Source organism: Caloenas nicobarica, chromosome 5 (genome assembly GCF_036013445.1).
Source record: "Caloenas nicobarica isolate bCalNic1 chromosome 5, bCalNic1.hap1, whole genome shotgun sequence".
Lineage (NCBI taxonomy): Eukaryota > Metazoa > Chordata > Aves > Columbiformes > Columbidae > Caloenas > Caloenas nicobarica.
Window position 1 is genome coordinate 64428423 of NC_088249.1, and position 21677 is coordinate 64450099.

Sequence of the window (21677 nt, forward strand, 5' to 3'; positions counted from 1 at the left end):
TGTAAGCTTCCCTAAAAACTGTCAGTCCCCAATTCCTCAGCATCTGCTTTGACTTTCTTTTCCACAGTTGCTCTTACAAAACCAATCAAACCAAAAAAACCCCTACACACCTAAACTATTAACAGTTCACATTTTCACCTACATTTCTCCTACCTCATGTTAGGAAATACTTTTTATGTCTTCAGATGCCATTGCTTCATTTTTACATATACTCACAGTCTCCCATAATATCCGCTATAGGTACATTAGTGAAATGTGGAATGTATAAATGAACCATTAGATGGGTGGAAAGCTGTCTAGACTATGAGGTTCAAGAAATCAGAGGACGAGTACAAAGTCTGGCAGCCGGGTGCCAGAGGTGTCCCTCAGGGTTCACAAATTAAATTATAGAAATTATATAATTATGGAAAATGTCTATATACAAGCATATATATATATTTTTAAATTTTTATACAATTAAACGACTTTTACTGAATTTATCTACATCAGAACTGTTTCTTAAAGTAGTGCAGCCAGGAAAAGTTTCTCACATCCTCTTGGAATGCATCTCAATTCTTGTTAGTTGCCTAAAAAATCTACAGTATTATCAGTAGCAACATGTAAAGCAGAAGAATAGAAAATGGACTGGCAGCAGTCAGAGTCTCCGCAGCAAGGCAGCAGTGGCTGTGTGCTAATATGAGGAGGAAGGTCTGGGAGACATCCTGCCTCACCTTCAGGCCTGTTTTAATTCCCTCCATCAGAGGAGCAAACAACATGACTGCAGATCAGGACCTGTTCTAATTTGTAGGACAAAGGAGGACTTCAGTAAAAGACATAATGAATGACAGATGACCATTAACTGTAACAACATTTTAATAACTTCTTAGAGCAACATTTACCATATTTTTCTCAAAACTTTTCCTACCTAATGATGTCCATGGCCTGATAGATTATTTCAGACTGGTCGACTCCAATCACCTTCTTTGCACCTGCTTTGGCAGCAAACATGGAGAGTATTCCAGTTCCACAGCCAACATCCAAAACCACCTGAAACGAGTATGATGTTTATTTTTACCTCCATTCATTTCCTTTGCTATGATTTTTCTACACATCTTTCTACATCAGTGAGATATCATCTTCTAACAGAAGGAACAAACAGTAGCATCAAGTCTTGCTATTACATTTAGAGATATCCAAGTCAACCTGTAGCTCTAATTCGATGCCCTTTACTTTTACAGATAGACGGTGAAGCAGATGAGCTCCAGCCACAGATGATCTCAGTCACATAGGAAACAAATCACAAGCAATTACTCGAGCATCAACTAAAAAGTTATATGAACAGGAGAAACAGGAAATTAGAACCTGAGCAATTTTAATCAGTGATTCTGTAACAACTGAATTTAGCACTGGCACTGAAAAAACATATTCTAACTGCAGTTTCTCATTAAAAGTCTATTCAGAAACTTTATTTAGGAACTCTCTGCTAGAAATTGCCACAGTGCCTCAAAGCACCTGTGGCTCAAGATGACTAAATTTCAAAACAGCAACTGGCACGGTTTAAACACCTGGAAATAAACTTCATCACTACACTTGAAAAAAAGTACCCCCAACATAGGAATAAGACTCATGCAAATAGTTGGGTTTTGATATCACACATATTAGCTACTGTGGGAAGACTGACAAGTTTAAAAATGCAAAACAACTAAGAAAACAGTACCAAATATATTAATTAGTAGAGTGATCTGCCAGCAGCATTGAACTTCATAAAGCAGAGATTTTGCCAAGCAGCTTTGTTCAGGCCTCAGTATCATAACAATAATAATCAATCCCACACTTGAGAATTATAACCCCGTTTTACAAAATATTTGAAGGCAACAATGCACCCTGCTGACAAACTTCCCAGCTTATGACCTATTGAGCATTCTTGCTTTGGCACGACAAAGACTTGCATGTACACTTTTAAATTTCACCTGACAAACAGTATCAAAGTAAATACTTGAGCACTCTGCATATTAGGTATGCTTGCCTTGGCTTGCATACAATTCTATACATTTTGACGATGGATACACAACAGCGATTCTGAAGCCAACATGAATAAAAATAGCCATTTATCCTTAGCAGCACAGTGTAAGCGAGCTTCTGCTGTGGTGTACCAGAAAGCAATGACCGAAGAGTTGACTATCATCTCTCTTCATAGAGCAACTTACAACCTGAAATCAGACTAGAAAACAGCGTGATGAATTTTTTACAGCATCTTGTGTAGAGGCTGGCCATGGAGACTGCGAACAGAATTACTTGTTCCATTTGGAACTCCTTGCAGCTGTGTTCCAATAGAAGTCAATTCTACAACTCATTCAAAAGTTACATATGAGTATGTAATGGCTACAGAAATACCTAGGCCGAAGTCTTCTGGAGCTGCTGAAATCTGATGCCCCCTAACATCATCTATTCTAACAATTTATTCATGATAGTTAACAAAATTGCTGAGCCATGAAAGCTTGAAGCTAAAGCCAAAAATAAACCTCTGTGAAAGAATGATCTTGATGTACAGTTGCATGAAAGAGAGCAATCACCACAAATTGGAAAAAAATCAAAACAGACACCACTTTGGACAGCTGCCCTGGTCACTTAAAAACCCAGATGGAACTCATCTAGCCTTAGGCAGGGGATGGGGGTGGAGAAAAAGGCACAGGAGAGAAAATATACAAGCTGGAACACATCTGAGGAACAGGAAGACAAGCAGAATGATCACCAATTAGCCTAAGGACAAGGGTCTACAGCGAGTGCATTCTTGCAGTGATCACATATGGCCTCTCACCAGAGCACTGGAGCAGCTGGACCGGCGATTTGACTACACCAGAATGTACCACAGCATCACATCCTTCTCTGTAGTCTAATCAAAACTGATATTTTGCTTTTAGTAACAGAAAAAAAAATACTTCAAATTCAGAAAAATAGAAGGTCAGGTAATATGGCCAGTTAAACTAATTCCATCAAGGAATTTTTAGTAGGAACAATGTTTAAAAACTCATTTTTTCCCCTCAATATGGCATTAACACCTGCCTCAGACTTCTATTCTACAACAAAAACTAAGCGTGGCAACAGTCTAACCAATTATTTTTCCACCATAAAATATTCTTGCTGTATAACGGACCACACTTCCTTTAACTGAGTAAGGCTATCTTAAGTACTGCTGGTAATCTAAATTGTCCTGTTCTCATGTCAAGTACATCTGACAGCTTGAAAATAAAGGCAGCAAGCAGGACTCATTCAAGTTTTAATAATTCTTTTGAAAGCTGAGAGGGAACAAATCGGCTGGTTCTGAATAAAGTATGCCTAATAAACAAGCCTAGATTTTCTGTTATCATCTGCTATTGTGTGATCACACTTCTTTGGGACACTGCAGATTTGCATCAAAAGCTGGTACGATCAAGCAGGCTCTTTGAACAAGCTCCTCCCAACCCACGTCAAATGTGTCCTTTCAGACACAACAACATCATCATCATCACTATGTATTTTCTAGGGAGGAATATCATATGGGAGTTCTAGGAAATATAGTATCAGACTATTACTCACCCTTTTTTCTTTCTTTAAATTGTAATCAAACTTCAAAGGAAAACAGCCTATTTCTTCAAATTGCAAGTTTCACTCACTAATATGGTTGTGAGAGCATCATATGATATGTAACTTAAGCAAAACATCTTAACAGTTCCTCCAGCAGAAGTCTGTAAAAGATGTCACTTCAAACTAGATCTCTGAAAACACACCCCATATATTCTCTATAACAGCATACCAAGTGAAAGCTACATCGACATTTAGTCAGATGCAGAAGCGGGGAACTGGTCACCGGGATTCAAGTTGTTGGGAACGCAAAGCAATTGAGAATTTTTCTTTCCATTCAACCTCAACACACTATGATGGGTTTGGATACACTATGAATTTGAGGTAAGAGGTATCTTGATCAAAAAACTGCTACAAGAACAGTTCGGAAACCAGTTTGCAGATTTTGCGATAACAGACAAGCTTTTCTTTAGAAGTTGAATGCTTTCATGTGAAGTAAAAAAACCAGAGTAAATACATATGATTTCTAGACGGTTCTTGAGCAAGTGCATCTACAGCTGGGGTTGAAGCAACATTGTCTATAACAGTTCACTCACATGTTGTTTTGAATGTTACCAATATGTCCATAGGAGATATACAACCAATTCTGAAAAATTACTGTTCCACTAGGACATACATTCCACATAACTTATGATCACTTTTGCCCTGTGAAAACCTGCAGTTATCAATTTTAGGAGCGTCTGTGAAACTACATGTCTCCCAAGAAAGTTTTATTTCTTTTATTGGTCTTTCTGCATTGCTGGATTAGCTACCCAGCTACACGATCACCTGCATCTTTTAATAGCTGGTAGCATTATGTTTCTATAACACTTCTGCTTGTTCTCTCATTATAACTAAAGAACTTAGAAATGTTTAGTAGAAACAAGCTTGTGATGTGGATCGAAGCAAAAAGGAAGAAAACTATTTTCCTGATATTTTTCTGCTTCGGTTGTCGAAAGAAAAATGAAGACATACAAAGAGTACGCATTATCTACCCTGAAATATCTCCCACCTAGTACAAAATGGTATCTAGCGCAATTTCCAACTGAGGAACTAGCAGATGGATGTACTTTTATTACTTCAACAACTATTCTGAATCCTTGTATTATCACTTACTAACGAAGTTGCAATCAAAACCAAACCAAAAATCAACAGTAATTGCCTTTTATAAACCTAGACATCCTGGTTTCACATTAAATGATATCCATACATAGGTTAAGAATGGTAAGCACTAAGTGGAGGAAAAAGCTAATCCAGAACAGAAGGCTGCAGAGCATAACTCAGAACATCACAAATTCATCAGCAATAGCCAGCAGAAACAAAGGACAAGAAAAGGATCACAACTCTGCAGGGGTTATAACCACAGTTAGGATCATGAACAAAAGTCAGTGCAATCTCTCCTGACTGCAAGTGAAATACTAGTTCCTGGCTCTAAGTCCCTTAATAATAACAGAGTTCAGAGAGACTAAACAACACTAACTCAATAAATCAGTTGCATATGAATTCTTCCCCAGTTCTAGGATGTTTTTACTGTATCAGGCACAAACTGAAATTCACTTAAATTCTGGTAAAGAGGCCCTCTAAGGTAGATTCCACTTAATACACTGGAAAGGCTCAACTTAACCCCGCCAACATAATTAATGAACATCCCGACATGGCACACAAAGCAATGACAATAGCGATGAGCACGTCTGTTATCAGCACTCTGCACCCTCCAGCAGCTGAATAGCACTCTACCACCTCATAAAGCCAGAGCACATTAAATCAATTCTCGTCAGTGCGATACTCCATCCCCAAAGCTACAAAGTAGCCAATCTGAAGGACTTCTACCACTTGAGAAAAAAAATAAGTGCAGAAATTATTTTCGTTTCTGAGGCATTCTACCTACCTTGTCCTTGAAGATATGTGGATTTTGATAGATGAAGTCACGATAGCTTTCTGTACGCACTTTATCCTATGATTTAGAGAATAAAAGACGATGTTCACTTTTTCTATTTATGTACACCATATCGTTCAAAAATGCTGAGAAACTTGCTTTTTAACTGGGCCTAAATACGTTTTGTGGCTACTGTACTTATAAGGGCTCTGCCATCATGACACTTCCTACACTATATTCTTTTAGAATTCATTGTCTTTGCAAACTAAGCAGCTTACACTTTTCTGACCTGCTGCATTTAATTGTGGACGTTTAAAAGTTCTTGATACCTCTTCACCACCTTCCAGGAACAGCAGTAATAGAGTAGCAATACTGCATCAACTTCACGTAACCACCATCCACACAATGGTAAAAATTTGAGTCATGAGCTCAAATTTATGTTTTGTATCAATTTATTCTCTGACACAGATTCCCTCAAAAACAAGTTATGAATTAGATTAACTTTTTCTATCTTTGAACAAACTGCAAATTTGCAAGACAAGCTAGTAATTGAAGGTGTACAGCCTATTCTATGAAAGCCCAACATAATAAATAAACTTAACTGTAATACAACATGACTTGAGAAGCTGAAATGTTTTCAAACATGTGACTAAACATTAATAGTATTTTAGCATATGAAAGCTAGCAGCATAGCTCAATCCGCCAGCAAGGTAACGTATTAAAACATCAATTCTCTTAATATGCATCAGCAGATAGACAAATAGCCAAGTATAGGTTTTGGAATTGCTGTTGCAATTCAAGTGTTAGAGCAAAGTTAACGAAAAATGTAAAGCAATTTTTTAATCTAGTAAAGACAAGTCTAGAAATAGTACTGAAGTATAAAATCCAACTGCTTAAATATAAGTTAATATTTTTCTACTATGGCAGGTAAGAATTTTTAGAAGCAACAAGGAAACTGAAGAAATTTTCTCTAGTAAGAAAGAACAAAGTATATTTTATTAGAAAAACGAGATCAAAACCAGAGACTGAGAACAAACAATATATTCATAAAAATTCTAGAGACAAAATAAATTAATTTTGAGGCTTGAAAATCCTAAAATCCAGTTTTCAATTTAGTAGGATTACAACACACACAGAGCCCAAAGAAACAGATAGGGATGATTTTATACACAATGAACATGAATTAAAAAAAAAAAAAAAGGGATCCTTTAAAATCATATTGGTTTACTATGACATTATATTCGGTGCAACTATTTTTAGTACGTCACCTCTATTGCAGTATATAATAGGATTTGCTGAAACGACCAAAGAAGTTAAAAAAAAAAAAAACTCGGAAGGTTCAGCATCAATCGAGAAAGCAGTGAGCTGGAAAGCTTTCAGCCTCCCATCCTGCCCACGTGCTGCCCCAACGGAATCGATACAATTCTTGCTGCTGTCTCTACTATATGCACTGCTGCTCCAGCGAACCACGGTCACTCACTTCAGGTCTCTCTATTCATCAATTCCATTCGCTCACTCCCCATTTCTATGTAATGTGGTTTTTGTTTGGTTGGGGTTTTCTTGTTTTGTTTGTAAATAAAATAGAAATGAAGTTTATTAATGTAATAGTAAAAAATTCTTGAGGGGAAAAAAACCCCAAACAAACAAGGCAAGCACTAGCCATCCAGCCAGTGTAAAGTAACAATACTCTTCCCCCACCTCTGAAGTATTTGCAGCAGAAAACTGAATTGAAACTTCATCCTACCACTACCAGGCATAAATTAAAAATAAAAACCAAAACTGAACTGTGTCAGAAACAGACTTAAAATTCAGATAGTAAGGCATCTTCTTGAAAATGTCAGTGTAGCAAACCAATATACTGATATAAATAAGGTAGACATATAAAAAACCCCAACCAAAGTAAACGCATAGCATACGGGAAAAAATTCAATGCACATATAAAAAACCCAAAACAACTGTTTTCTATGTTTAGGAAAGTCAGGAGTCTTCTTAAAAGCATTCTGACAAGCATTCCCTGAAGCCAATAAAATACAATTTTGTACCAATCTCCTTGTGCAGATGTAGAATTATCATAAACTTTATTTGCAAACAGAAACACTTTGTCATCTTATACCCTACAACATCCCAAACGACACATTTATACAACTGCAAAACCAAATCTCTATTATTTTTATCTTCAAGATTTAAATTATGTTTCTGTAGACTATACATTTTAGAGAACATTCTTCCACTTCTGCAGACATCTCTGTGCTTCTGTAAAGTCCTCCTCCCTTAAAATTAACCTCACGCTTATACTGTTCTTAACACAGATTCATACATATTTCTAGATCGGGGCCACTAAGTGATTTACAAAGCAGAAAACTTTACATGCTACCTGTATGGACAAAGTCACTTAACTCTGTCTTCTATCACTACATTAGGCAGGAATTTTATTTATTTATGCCTTAAAAAAATAAAACTGTTTATGACTTTCACAACTACGATACCTTCTCTGAAAGGAAGCATTAAAAATTTTGATTTACATGTCAGTTATAATTTGTTGGAGTCTGTGTTTGGTTTTTTTAAGTTAAAAGGGCATACATAGGTTTGCCTTTGAAGAGTTATTAATTTTTTGAAGAGTATTAATTTTTTATCTTTACCATATAAAAGAAGCATATAATTTTTCCAGCTGTTCAATGTCATGTTATCAACACACTGAACTGTGCACAGATACCAACAATTTCTGTTTACCTACTGCAACAGCAAATGACAATATTTGAGAAATGGTTCCCCTAAGATTTCAATTGTTAGGAAAATATAAACTGAAGAAAAACATTCACTGTCTGTACCATGTTTTATCCTTTATAAGCACCCAGGAAAAAGCTGCTTTTGGCAAGGTAAGGTTGTGGTACAGATATTGTGATATATCTTCAAGCGTATCTGTAGAGTAAATGATTTTATGCTCCTAATGGTTCCTGTAAACAGAATTTATACAAAGGGAATAAAACCAAAAAAAGCTCTCTCAACCCAACTCCTAGGAAAAAACTTATCATGTATAGCAAGGGTTAAAAATGCAGCTGCTCTGCAGTATATTTATGGGCACACAGCCCACTTCATTCCACCTTTCCTCTTTAGTCCTACTAAGATGCAGTTGAGATGACTTTCTAACCTTTAGCATCTCTTCATGTATCCCATAATGCCCATAGGAGCTGAAGTAAACACCATCCTCATCCTCCTGAAGGTCTGCAATGGCGCTGGACGATGAGCTGCTTCTGACATCTGCGTTCATCACAAAATCCTGCGCAAATTGCCTGTAATCAATTTGAAATATACCCTTGAGACATGCTTATGGGACCATGAAAAGGAGGTGGGGGTAGGAGGGGGAGAAAGGGCTTAAAAAAGATTAGGAATCCAGCCTGCACAGGGGCTTTGACAACAATAGAACCGGTTTTAAGTGTGCACAACCCCCCTCTGCCGGCTCCTCCGGGCTGCTGCACCACCATTCTCCATCACTCTTCTGCAATGACTCCTTTCTGCTTTCAGCCAGCAAATATCAGCAGTGAAATATTCGGACTTCATTTCTATTTTTAAGGAGGAATTACCTATTTTGTGCTCGCTAGTACAAAATCTAGTACCACAGTGGTCAAAGTCAACGCCTGTTTTAGGCTGTGTAATGCAGATATGGACTCAATACAACAAACACCACAAGAAATATAAACTACACATCACTGCACAACTAGTGCAAGGTAGAAGAAAGTAATTTAAAATTGAAGCATTTGGGTGCAAAAACCCAGAGCTTAAAATTCCATTTATTTTCGTTTCATTTTTATTCACATGCTGCAACTTATTTTTCCTCCTTTGTGGCCTTGCATTCCTAACACGCATGTTATCTTCTCATTTCTCAAAGCAGTTTTGATGACAAAATACACAAATCAAGGGGTTTAATCACAAAACCACAAAAGTTGAGAAGCAAACAGCTCATACTATACTCACAATGAGAGAAAAAGCCAACATGCTTCAGCCAGACCATATTCCTCCAAGGTCTACAGTCCAACATCAAACCTTGCATCCTAGACCACTCCAAAGCAGCCAAAGCTCACCTTTAACACGGGTCACGTTTTCTTAAATAGCTGAAGACAAAACTGTTCATTTTTGACATGCATAATTGTTCATAGCTTATAGGATTTGAACAAATACATACATTTGTTTTGGTATAGTCAAGTGTATGCTCTCTAAACATACAATTAACCCTTAAGCGTATTTTACAAAACAAGGTTTTTGATGCTTTACTTTTACACAAAAAACATGAATTATTTTCCAAGTTTCTTACATACAATTTCAGTTCTTCCGTACCCAGTGTGATCTTCAAGTGACATGCCTGTAAAGGATTTAAACCTATGTGACCCAAAAATAAGTTTATATTCTCACTTTATCCATGAGCATCAGCAATCTATATTTTGAAGAATTCAAGATTTAGAAGTAGCGTATACAGCTACATGGGGATGTCCTGGTTGCGATGCATTGAATATTCTTACTAACAGAACCCACACCTGAGACTGAAAATAGAAGTAGCTGAAAAGTTGGTTTATTCATTTCACCGAAGGTTTCTCTGAACTAGAACCGGATTCTACTATGAGAAATCAATGTTTGGAGCCATCTCTCGAAGCGTTTAGAGTCCCACATTTAATTTGTTAATACCTCCCCCTTCTCCACTATACACATCTTCAATGTTTAAATTCACATTTATAGAATCATAGAATGTCCTGAGTTGGAAGCGACCCACAAGGATCATTGAGTCCAACTCCTGTCCCTGCATGTGTCAACCTCACAGTTCACACCATGTGTCTGAGGGCGTTGTCCAGTCTCTTCTTGAACACTGTCAGGCTTGGGGCCAGGACACCTCCCTGGGCAGCCTGTTCCCCTCTGGGTGAAAAACCTTTTCCTAATGTCCAACCTAAACTTCCCCTGGCACATCTTCCTGTCATTCCTTCGGGTTCTGTCACCGGTCACTAAAGAGAAAAGTTCAGCGCCTGCCCCTTCTCCTCCCCTTGTGAGGAAGCTGTAGGCCATGATGAGGTCTTCTCTTCTTCAAGCTGAACAAACCAAGCGACTTTAGCCACTCCTCATACGGCTTCCTCTCCAAACCCTTCAGCAACTTCATAGCCCTCTTCTGGACACTTCCTAGTAGCTTGATATCTTTTTTATCCTGTGGTGCCCAGAACTGCACACAATGCTCCAGGTGAGGCTGCACCAGTGCGGAGCGGAGCAGGACAATCACTTCCCTGCCTGGCTGGCAATGCTGCACTTGATGGACCCCAGGACATGGTTGGCCCTCTTGGCTGCCCGGGACACTGTTGGCTCATGTTCAACTTGACGTTTACCAGAACACCCAGATCGTCTCCACGGAGCTGCTCTCCAGCATCTCGTCCCCTGATCTGTATGTACAGCCAGGGTTGCCATGTCCCAGGTGCAAAATCTGGCACTTTCTCTCGTTGAACTTCATGCAGCTGGTGATTGCCCCGTTCTCCAATTTGTTCAGATCCCTCTGCAGGGCCCCTCTTGCCCTCAAATGTGTTGACAGCTCCTCCCAATTTTGTGTCATCAGCAAACTTACTAAGCAATCTGTCAAGTCCCATGTCTAATTTATAAAGACATTGAAGAGTGCTGGCCCTAAGATGGATCCCTGCAGAACCCCACTAGTGACCGGTCACCAGAGGACTAACAGAAAGGAGGACTAACAGAAGGACTAGCAGAAAAGGGTCTGAAAAACAGAGAGTGCTCTGAAGCAAAATACATGTTTCTTGGACACGTGCTTATTTAGCTTTCCTAAGCCTACTTTGCTCTTTTGATTTGTGTAGTTTTTACTAATCATCTACAAGATAGAAGTGAAACCTGCAGTCCCAGCATAAGTAATGAGTTTTACTCCATAGTTACATTCTACCATTTATTTGAATTTCCATTGGTCTTTAAACATGAACATCTCATCTCACCTAAAACCACATCAAATAAAAAAACCCCTAAAACTTCAGTGCAAATACTTACTTCATTTTTTGAAGATCATCTTGTGCTCTAGCCAAGGCTGCTTCTGCAAGTTGTGCTCTGTGTTCTGCACGTTTTAGTTGTTCAAGGAGAATCGTGGTATCATTTAAACCATTAGAAGGCAAAACATTTGCAGGTTCACAAAGATCTTCTATGTCTGATGAAGCAGGGAGGAAGAAAAAAAGCTAAATACCCACCACGAGTTGCTTCACAGAAGCTCATAAACATATGATGTTTTCAATGTTGCTATTTCTGGTTTTGGATGATTAAAATAGTCTGTTTTACAAGAAGCATCACTGAACTTCATAGGACTAACTGCAGAAAACAATACTACTCAGTAAAAGCAAGTATGCTAGAAGCAAGCTCTTAAGTTAACAAAGCAAATATATCCAGAATTTGAACTTCTCTAAATGTCAGTGTTTGATTATTGATAAGAGGGACACTATTTTTCCAGTTACGTTATTCTGAGGCCAAAAGGGCTGTCAATGGTAATGGTAAAAGGTAAGAAGGTATATACATTTAAAATGTCTTAATAATTAGACAGCAACTCTTAATTTTCCAACTAATTCCTTGTGCTTTTATAAAGCTTACGAACACACAAAACACGGAAGAGCATAAAAAATTTAATTTAAATGAAACATTGCTTTTTAACTACTAAATCTTAGACTCGGGCCTAGGTCCCATTCACCTCTTGCTAAATTCAGCTGGCGATTTCAACAGATGTCAACGCATAAAAAGTAATATGCTCCTGTGGTTTTGGATATAGTAAGAAGTTACTGCCAGCTTGTCAGGCAATTACTACATACAGCATCTCTGCTATGAACATCTTATTTACCATAAGCCAATATAGATAATAAAACAGGGCTAAGGAAACCTCAGCCATTAAAAACCATCATATAAGACATGGTAAAAATTTCACAGTGTGACTTGATTTCATTACTCCAACTTCTCCATGGACTTTCTCATGTATCTACATAAACTGAATAATAGTGATGATGCTTTTTATGACAGAAACTCTCTCAATACCACATTTACCCCACAAGGCAGAACAGTCATACTGAAACATGTATTTACCAAACTGAAGCAGAAGATCATCTTCTAGCTCCGGTTTCAAATATTCCTCTCCTTCCCAAGGCAGTGGGCTGCTGAGTGAACTCAAATATGCTGTTGTTGGTTTCTAGACAGAAGAAGAGCACCTAAGCTAAGTTTCTTCAAAAACACCACCCCTTCAATTTCATTTAAGAAAATAAGCAAAGACCTGTTCTTCCAGCTATTACTATTAAAGTAACTTTGTAGCAAAGGCTGAGAAAGATACTACTTCAAAGCATGACTAGCAAGAATAGTGAAGAAATCAACTTCTGGCTTCCATCCTGGTTCTGACAAGTACTCACCTTGGCATACTGACCCCACAACCACGGTGACCAGAGAAGAGCACAAAACTACACCTACGAGCTAGTCTGGGTCCTCAAGCCCAGGAAGCCACATGATCACAGAATTCAGTACAAGCAGTAAAGCAGCACAGACAGACAAACATTGAAGGATACTTTTAGGATTACACTGCTATCAGGAACAAAGTCTACTCAGGCGTTTGGCTATGCCAGACACATAGCTTACAACAGGGCTGATCCATAAAGACAAAATACTAATCATGCAAAGGATTTTTACACAAATGTCACAGATACTTTATTATCTTCCCTTTGCATCCAGACAGTTAATACTTTGTCAGGAAAGGAGAGGTCAGATACTGGACTTCAGTTTTTCCATTTCTGTGCTTATTCTGCATAGCTAGTTATGCCTTAAATAACTATTTGAGGATTTAAAAAAATATTTGAAGATTTAAGTCAAAAATGTTTGATTACATAAGATGGTATTAAGCCTAAACCTAAACTTTTAAGGAACAACCAAAGAACATACTTCAAAGTCACAGAACACATAAAATATACCCAGGCCTAACTTAAAACTGCAGGTTCCCATCAGCTTTCTTGTTTCTGGTGTCATTTTAGCTGAGACTAATTTTAGGTTCTACGACCTAAGGGATCATGTGTTGTCCTTACTAACAGTGCCGTAGAGGTCTGGCCAGCTCACATCCTCAGGAAAGGCTCTTTTGCACCAACACACACGCAAGGACTGAGAAACTTCAGTTATCAAGAAGTAACTCGTTACTGGAGTTAGCCAGCAGAGCTAAAGGCCAAGATAATTTAACAAAACAACATGGTACTACATAGGGTAGGTTTTTTGCAACTCTGAATATCCTCTTCTGTACATGATAAAACTGACATTACTTAAATTTTAAATGAAACCAACTTAACATCTAAATAAACAGTTATCTTAATTCCTGTGATTTCTTATTTCTAGAAATATAACACTAAGTTTCATACAGTTATGAAAAAAAAGGCAAATAGAAAACACAGCACCCTGATTTCCCATTCTCCAGACACAGATTATGGAAGTTATACATGGCACACCTACCTTTAATCTAACAAAGTTTATTAGTTTAACGTATCCATAAAAATCAAGTCCTAAAAAGAAAGAAAAGGGGGAGGGAAGAGAGTGCTTGCATTACAGAAAATCCACATGGATTTTTACAATGAAATTAATGCTAATTACTTGTTCAATCGGTCAGCTTCCCCTTGGGGTGTACATCATTATCTAGCGCACTCTTCCTATCTTAAATTTAACATTTACATTTTTTTCTCTTCAGGACCAAACCAGGAAATTCTTACCCTCAATACAAATACGTTTGCTGCAAATTAAGAATGGAACACATGTGAATGTTGCTTATGAACATGGATTTCATTTATTTAATTCAGATTTCTAAACGCTTTGTGTGATTCCCATCCCCTTATCTCTCTCTCTCGTTTTAGTGCACATTCTTAACACAGTATTTCTCCAGCTCCGTTTCCCTTTCCCTGTTTTCCTCTATATGCAGCAAGATACATATTTCAGGCTCAACAGTTCAGCAGTTCTCTAACTCTTCCAAAGTCCACCCACACTTTACATACATCTTTCTATATGTACCTTTCTTCAGTCACCCTCTTGATCTAAACAGATGGCAGCTTCAAGTGAAATCAAATCTTAAACTTCACTTGGAAAAAATGAAACAGACATTGGAGGGCGGGGACTGAGCATGGCAGAGATCAACCTTGCTTTTGTAACAGGTCAAGAGCTTTACCAGTCAATAAAGCATAAAGAAAATGGCCAGCATAAAGATAACATATAAGCATTCTTCTAGAATAGTTTATCTTCTTCAATCTTGGAATCTTCAACTACAACCAGGAAATCAGTTAGAAACAAGGTAATCTTTGCAACTTATTTTAAACAAGATGCTGATATGCAGAAGAAAATAACGACTCATGAAAAAAACTTACCATGTTTCTTGACCGCATCACAAATATTAAACTGATGCTCTGTTCTGCAGTGGGAGAACACATCTTCAGCAGAACTAAACAACCTGGAAATAACAAATTATTGAATATTCAGTATTAACATGCTTAGAAATTGTAATGCTCCTGTGAGTTTAATATGCACTGTTCTGACCTGCTAAGTAATGTGTTCAGAACACATCGGTTTTGCCTTTAAGAAAGGAAGAACAAGTACCTTATTTGCGTACCTCACAAAGCAGCTTTTACCTTGCTTGCAAAACATTTTGCAAAAAAAGGCAATAAACCCAAAATTTTGTTTGACAAAACCACAAACACTGTTAACTTTCAAAAACTCCTTGAAAGCAAAGACAGCATTGAACCTGAAATCTAAGAACTGCATGTATACGAGTTGGCCAGGTAGATCTGCTGCATCAAAGTAGAGACTCTCATCTCTTTACTGACAGAGGAAAAAGATGATACAGAGAAATAAATTTATAAGCTTCCATGCTAATTCAGAGTGAGGGCAATTACCTGCTTTCCACTTTTTTTCCTCCCTCCTTTAGTCTAGACTTAACAGAACTTTGGCTGCATTTAAGACCTTTAGCTCTGGAAACGCCACATCCAAGACCACCAAGCCCCTGAGCACTGTTACAAACTACATATCATTTATTTTTCCGACATGCTGCCTCCCGCGGGCCGAGTTCCGGCCCTCGCCCCCCGCCGCCCTTCCCCGGGGGGCTCCGCGGGTACGATCGCGCCTCACGATGTCCTCAGCCGGGCGGGGGGGGGCTCCCCTCACCTCCCCTCACCGCCCCACCTGTCGCAGAAGAGGCAGCGGGTCCGCGGGCCCTCGGTGTCAGCGCTTTCCTCCTCCTCTTCTTCTTCCTCCTCCTCCTCCTCCCAGGCCTCCTCACCGTCGGACAGCTCGGGCATCTCCTCCTCAGCGGGCGGCCCGCCGGCCCCTGCGGAGCCCGGAGCGGGGACCGTTACCGACCGTTACGGACTGTTACCGGGGAGGCGGGAAGGGGATTGAAGGGGGGGCGGTACCCACCCGCGTGCGCGGCGCCCGCCGCCCGCGAGCCCATGAGCCCCGCCGCCGCTGCCACCGCCCCACGTGCGCCGCTTCCGGGGACGCCGCCCCGCCCCTGCCTACGTCCCCGCCTACGTCAGCGCGGAAGGGGCTGGCGCGCCCCCTAGCGGGACCCTCCGGCCGCTGGCGGCGCCGGGCCGTTATTTTTCAAACGCGCGGGAGCGGCGTTAACGGCCGCGGTGAGGGGGGGCGGGGGGCGCCATCTTGTGGAGCGGGGTGAGGCGGCAGCGCCCCTGTCAGCTCCGCTAATCACAGAATTGTATAAGCATTTTGGTTCGAAGAGACCCTTCGGATCATGGAGTCCAGCCATAACCTCACTCTGCCACTAAGCCATGTCCCTTAAGAAACTCATCTATACATCTTATAAACCCCTCCAGGGACGGTGACTCCACCACTGCCCTGGGCAGCCTGTTCCAGTGCCCGACAGCCCTTTCCGTGAAGAAATTTTCCCTGATATCCAATATAAACCTTCCTTGGTGCAACTTGAGGCCACTTCCTCTCGTCGTATCACTTCACAGGATCACACAATGTCAGGGGTTGGAAGGGACCTCGAAAGCTCATCCAGCCCAATCCCCCGCCGGAGCAGGAACACCCAGATGAGGTTACACAGAAGGCGTCCAGGCGGGTTGGAATGTCTGCAGAGAAGGAGACTCCACAACCTCCCTGGGCAGCCTGGGCCAGGCTCTGGCACCCTCACTGAGAAGAAGTTTCTTCTTTAAGTGGAACCCCCTGTGTTCCAGTTTGCACCCATCGCCCCTTGTCCTGTCATTGGTTGTCACTGAATCACTTGCTACTTGGGAGAAGACACCAACCCCCTCCATGCCCCAAGCTCCTTTCAGGCAGTTCAGAGATCAGAAGGTCTCCCCTCAGCTCCTGTTCTCCAGCTGAACCCCCCAGGTCCCTCAGCCGCTCCCATCACACTCATGCTCCAGACACAGTGCCTGGCAGCTTCATGGGAGGGAAAACTAGGCAGACGGATGAAGGGTCACACACCCCGCCAACCTAAAATATAAGAGGTTGTTCCTGCTTGGAGGTGGAATTGTACTTTGTGCGCTTGGCTGGTGTCTGGCAGCCAAGTTTCTGTTACAAACAGCATGGCTGCGATGGGACTGTTAAAGGAAATAACACGTGTATTGGCTGTTAAACAAGGTTCAGCAACAGACTTTCAGAACTGAGAGTTTCAGTCAAATGAAGTTAAAAATGGTTTAAAAATTATATAGAAAAACAAAGCTTGAGGCTTATCATCTGAGGAAGAGAGTATTTGGTATTCTGGGTGGGTTACTGAGTCACCTTTTTCCCTCTGCATTTTGTGTCCGACAGAAACCGACATCTCATTAGAACAAAACAGTGCCTTCCCACGGGTTCACGTGCTGCTCCAAAGTAGCACATGGTAGAGGGAATGCCAAAGCTAGGATTTTCCAGTTTGTACCCCTAAAGTGTAGAAATTCACATCTGTGCTGCGACAAGTACTTCCAAAAATAATGAAATTACTCTTTTGCCTTGAACCCAGCAGCCTGATATATTCGCAATAACGGGTATGCTGTGTATCCTGTTAGCGCTGGTCTGGATCAGATGGCCAAATACCGTATTTGTGCAGCGTCTCATAACAGAACAAGGGTACATTTCTAAAATAACATCTTGTACCTTTTGATCAAATCAGATATCTGTGAGAAGGTTAAAAATAATGCTATTCTCTTCGCCCATTGGATTAGCAAAGTTACGGTGTCTCTGCACTGGGGCTCGAGTTCAGATCGGGAGGTCCAACATGTGCTTTACAACCTGATTTGCCAAACTCCCCCCCTTCCCGTGCTTTGGCCCACATCACAGCGTGGTCTTACAGCTCATTAAATGTGTTATTTTCTCAAATAAAACTACCAGGCTGCTCCAGGACTGCAGGTCACAAAACCAAACTACAGCTGCTAGCCCAAAGTTAAAATCTTGAAGCATCCAGGCACTGGATTTTCTCATCTTTGTTGAATGTAAAAACACAGAGATTTGAATTGATCAGTAAGAAAAAAAAAAAGAAAAAAGAAAAAAGAGAGGGATGCAGAATTCAAGAGGGAAGTCTGAAAGTCTGAATTTCCTTGCCTGGATTACAATCTCTGACTTCTAACCTGTACTTGTAAATCTGTCCCATGCATTTGAATTTCCCTTTTCCTTACCCTCTTATCTCTCAAAGCTAGCAAGGCTTTTAAGTACTGTACTAATTAAACACAACAGGCATGCCTAGTTTTAGGCAAATCCAAAGGGACATCGAAAATCTAAATACAGAAGCTGGTTTTAGATAAGACCAGAATGACAGGTTTGAGAAAGGAAATTTGATCCAAGACCTATTAAATCAGACTCTTTCAGAAATTGGTTTGTATTTTGTTCCGTACCCCCTCAGAATTGCTTCTATAGGTATGGCAAGACAACACCAATTCCACGAATGCTACCTAGTGGTATAAACCGATGCTTCTCATGGATTTTTTTTCTTACATAGTGACTCAGTAGTAGTCATTCAGTTAGAGTCAGCGCAAAATGCTGGCAAAATGCTGCATACCCTTAACGTACAGAAGAAATCTAGGCAAATCAGATGCTTCTACCTTTCCTCCCAAAGCAGGCTCAGGTCTAATGAAAGAAAAAAATCCACATAAAATGTACTTTTCCCCTACTCCTGCTTGAGCAGCTAATGGCAGAACTAGATTTAACAGCCACTGCTCTGTGGGGTGATAGCAGCAACAGCAGAAACAGCAGCTTCTTTGTGTTTTTCTGGAATTCTCCCCCACCGATGGGGCGAGGGGTCACTGATTGCATAGTCTTTGCTCCGTTGCACACCCCCGGCTATTGTTGAGTCCACTCAGAGAGCAACAGACTGAATGTGCCGCCCAGCCTTGTAACCAAATCTTTTTTATTGTTGCGTGAATTAAAATTCTCAATAAATGCAAAGCACCTGTTCCTTTGGGTCAGTGTGTATAACATGTTGGGTGAAGACTGTAGGAAACCCTGCAGCAGAAGCGTATAACTTACACCGGTACCTCTTGAAATATGACCATCTTTGTTACAATCTCCTAATCCTTGTAAAGGGATTTGCATGGTACAGGAAGATTTACAATGTAATGGATCACTATTTCATAATCCGGGCCAAGGGGAAGAAACTTCAAATATTTACAGTTCTTAACTGCTTTTCAAACTTTTTTCTGTATCTGGAAACACAGCTCTGTGTGTTAGAGAGTGTTCGCACACAAAATATGGTATCACCATATCGCTTGGGGGCTTTGTTTCGTCTAGATTTCCAAGCATGTGTAACTTTATTCTCTACCTGCGTCATTCTTTTGTGACCACAGTGCTTCTCATTGTTCAAAAGCAAAGAAAATATGTTAAGAGAAATTGCATAGGAAGCAAGTGAAGCATTTTTAAGCAAACTATTATTAAATGGCCGTGACTTTACCTTCTGTAAAATATGTTGGAAAAAAAGATAGAGAAAATGTTTTAAAATTAATATTAGGAAATCTAATTACTTTTTAGTCACGTAGTCAGAGTTATATTTTCAATTTTAACCACTCAGGGTCTCCAACAGAACAGGCAACTGCACGGAGCCATGAAACTCAAGACTGAAGACAATTTTTCAGAAGCATTTTCTGTCTAAGCAAGTCAAATTTTACACTACACTTCTTGGATACTAAACCCAGCCCGCTACATGTAAGTACCAAGAATGACACCCCCAAAAACAGTATGGTCGCAAATATCTCGTGTTCAGTCCTCCCATCCCAGTTTGTTTCATTTTTTATTAAATTAACGATGCGAACTCTTTGTAGCAAGCATTCCAAAAGCAGACAGTGGCTTTTTCGTTAAGTCTTTGAGATGTGTAGTGATGAGGAGGTTCTCACAAAGCTGTCACTTCCCAGCATCACACTGCAGCGGTGATGGGTGCAGCAGAAAGAGGTCCAGAAACCTCATACTTTGCAGAGGGGCGTCACTGCAAGTAAAACATCATGAAATCCAGGGACCTCCTTACACATTTATTACCTGCTCAGCTGAAGGGTGAATAAGTGCTTGGAAAGATTTAAATTAAATAACTCTGAAAAATTGAGTTTCAGTTAGTGTAGAGAGGGAACAAACTGTAGTCCAAAAATATTTTTTATTCCTGTCATCAGGAAAAATGAGCAATATTAAAAGCAGAGTTGCCAGCTTGGATTTACATGCTCGGTCACCATGCTCAGTCAGTTTAAAAGTTTCATAAAACGCTGGCCATATTCCCCTTTATACAATTCTGCACTAGGATAACTGACGGACATATTTTTCATCTGGGCAAAGCCCAGGGCCCCCTGTGTAGGGCTTACCCTGAAGGTAGGCTTAGATTTAAGCTTGAGAGAGAAAACAAGCCTAGATCTGCTGCTGAAGCGGGGCTGGAACGGGCTGCCAAAGGAAAGCGTGGGCCACAAGATAGGATTTTTTCATCTGGGAAGGGGCAGGATTTGGTTTGTTGTGATTTTTTTTTTTTTTAATGGGGGGTTTCTGTTTTGTCTGGGAATTCGGAGCTTTTTTTGTTTGGTTGGTTTGTTTTTAACAAAAACTCACCCTGGAACTAGGGCTGGGGTTCTGTTACAAAGTATGGGACTCAGTATGCTACACAGATAATTTTCAGTGCCCTCCTTTCTCTATTTTCTCTGCTTTAACATTAAAGCAGCATTTCTCAATCTGTCAGAAAGGCAAAGGAAATATAAATATCACCTTGTCACCCAATAAAATACTTTGAGGCTTAGAAAATCACTGCTCTTCAGAGTTACCTTCACTGTTGATGTCCAAAAGGTAAATACAGATAAAAGTACTCGTAAGCATCTTAAGGGTAAACCAGTGTTCACATGGAAAGCATCTATAAATAATTCAGATTTTTCTATCTGTTAATATCTGTGTTTTTACAGGGAAAAGATATCTGGACTTAGAGTAAATGATTGTAAAGTTTAACTACAAAATAAATTGTATCCCTTTTGAAGTAAAATGAAGTTTTTACCGTAGATCATATCTTTACCATGAGAATTTATGATCTCTATTCATTCACAGTAGGAAAACAAGTGAGGACAGGCACTTGGTGGCATTCAGATCAGCTAACAGATCAAACTAGTGGAACCAGGAGGGCTGTGCATTGAAAACATAATGTCTTTTAATTATCTACAAGATATTTAGTGTCACAACAGTGGATGTGAAGCATTTAGCAGGCTTGACGTAAATACCTAGATGAGTTACTTTGAAACTAAAGCCCTTCTTGTCAGGGTCTGAGCTTCTGAGAACAGTCAACTCCACCAGAACCATCTCTGGTCTGTCTTCATGAGGAGCAACAGACGGAAGTCAGCGGAAACAAATCGTTTGAGCCCTAAATAGCAATATCATAGCTGAAAAACAATTTAGAAGTCATAAATGAAAATAGCATCCGTAGGTGTTTCTGTAGGTATTTAAGGAATCTAGTGCTTAGTGCCAAGATTTCCAAGGGTTTGATAAGAACGTCTTTAAGAGCAGAACTGAAATGCAAGTAGGGGAAGAGTGTGTAATTTGGTACATGACAGGATAACAGGGACCAACATCAGACAGTCCTACTTGTCTTTTCTTTTACACATACAGAGTAAATGATGTACCCTAGTGCCCATCAGATCACAGCCCAGCCCCATCTCTCCATTTTGATGGATGTAACAAAATACAAGTGTTTGTTCAGCTCCACTTTCCCTACGTTGTGATTGCCCCAGCAGAATGAGGAACAATATTGACAATCATGAGC

The 21677-nt window shown here is 40.0% G+C and overlaps 1 protein-coding gene across 2 annotated transcripts in view; it reads right to left on the reverse strand.

Annotated features, from left to right (window-relative positions):
• PRMT3 (protein arginine methyltransferase 3) overlaps positions 1–15923 on the reverse strand; it is a 54410-nt gene extending 38487 nt beyond the window's left edge. For both annotated transcript variants that reach the window (XM_065635925.1, XM_065635924.1), the window contains exons 1-9: positions 15887–15923; positions 15653–15797; positions 14842–14924; positions 13943–13992; positions 12548–12650; positions 11477–11630; positions 8604–8745; positions 5468–5533; positions 905–1026 (exon numbers count right to left, since the gene is read on the reverse strand). In XM_065635925.1, coding sequence (XP_065491997.1) covers positions 905–1026; positions 5468–5533; positions 8604–8745; positions 11477–11630; positions 12548–12650; positions 13943–13992; positions 14842–14924; positions 15653–15797; positions 15887–15920 — 899 coding nt within the window. In that variant the 5' untranslated portion in view covers positions 15921–15923. The remainder of the gene's footprint in view (positions 1–904; positions 1027–5467; positions 5534–8603; positions 8746–11476; positions 11631–12547; positions 12651–13942; positions 13993–14841; positions 14925–15652; positions 15798–15886) is intronic.
• Between the last annotated feature and the right edge of the window lie 5754 nt (positions 15924–21677).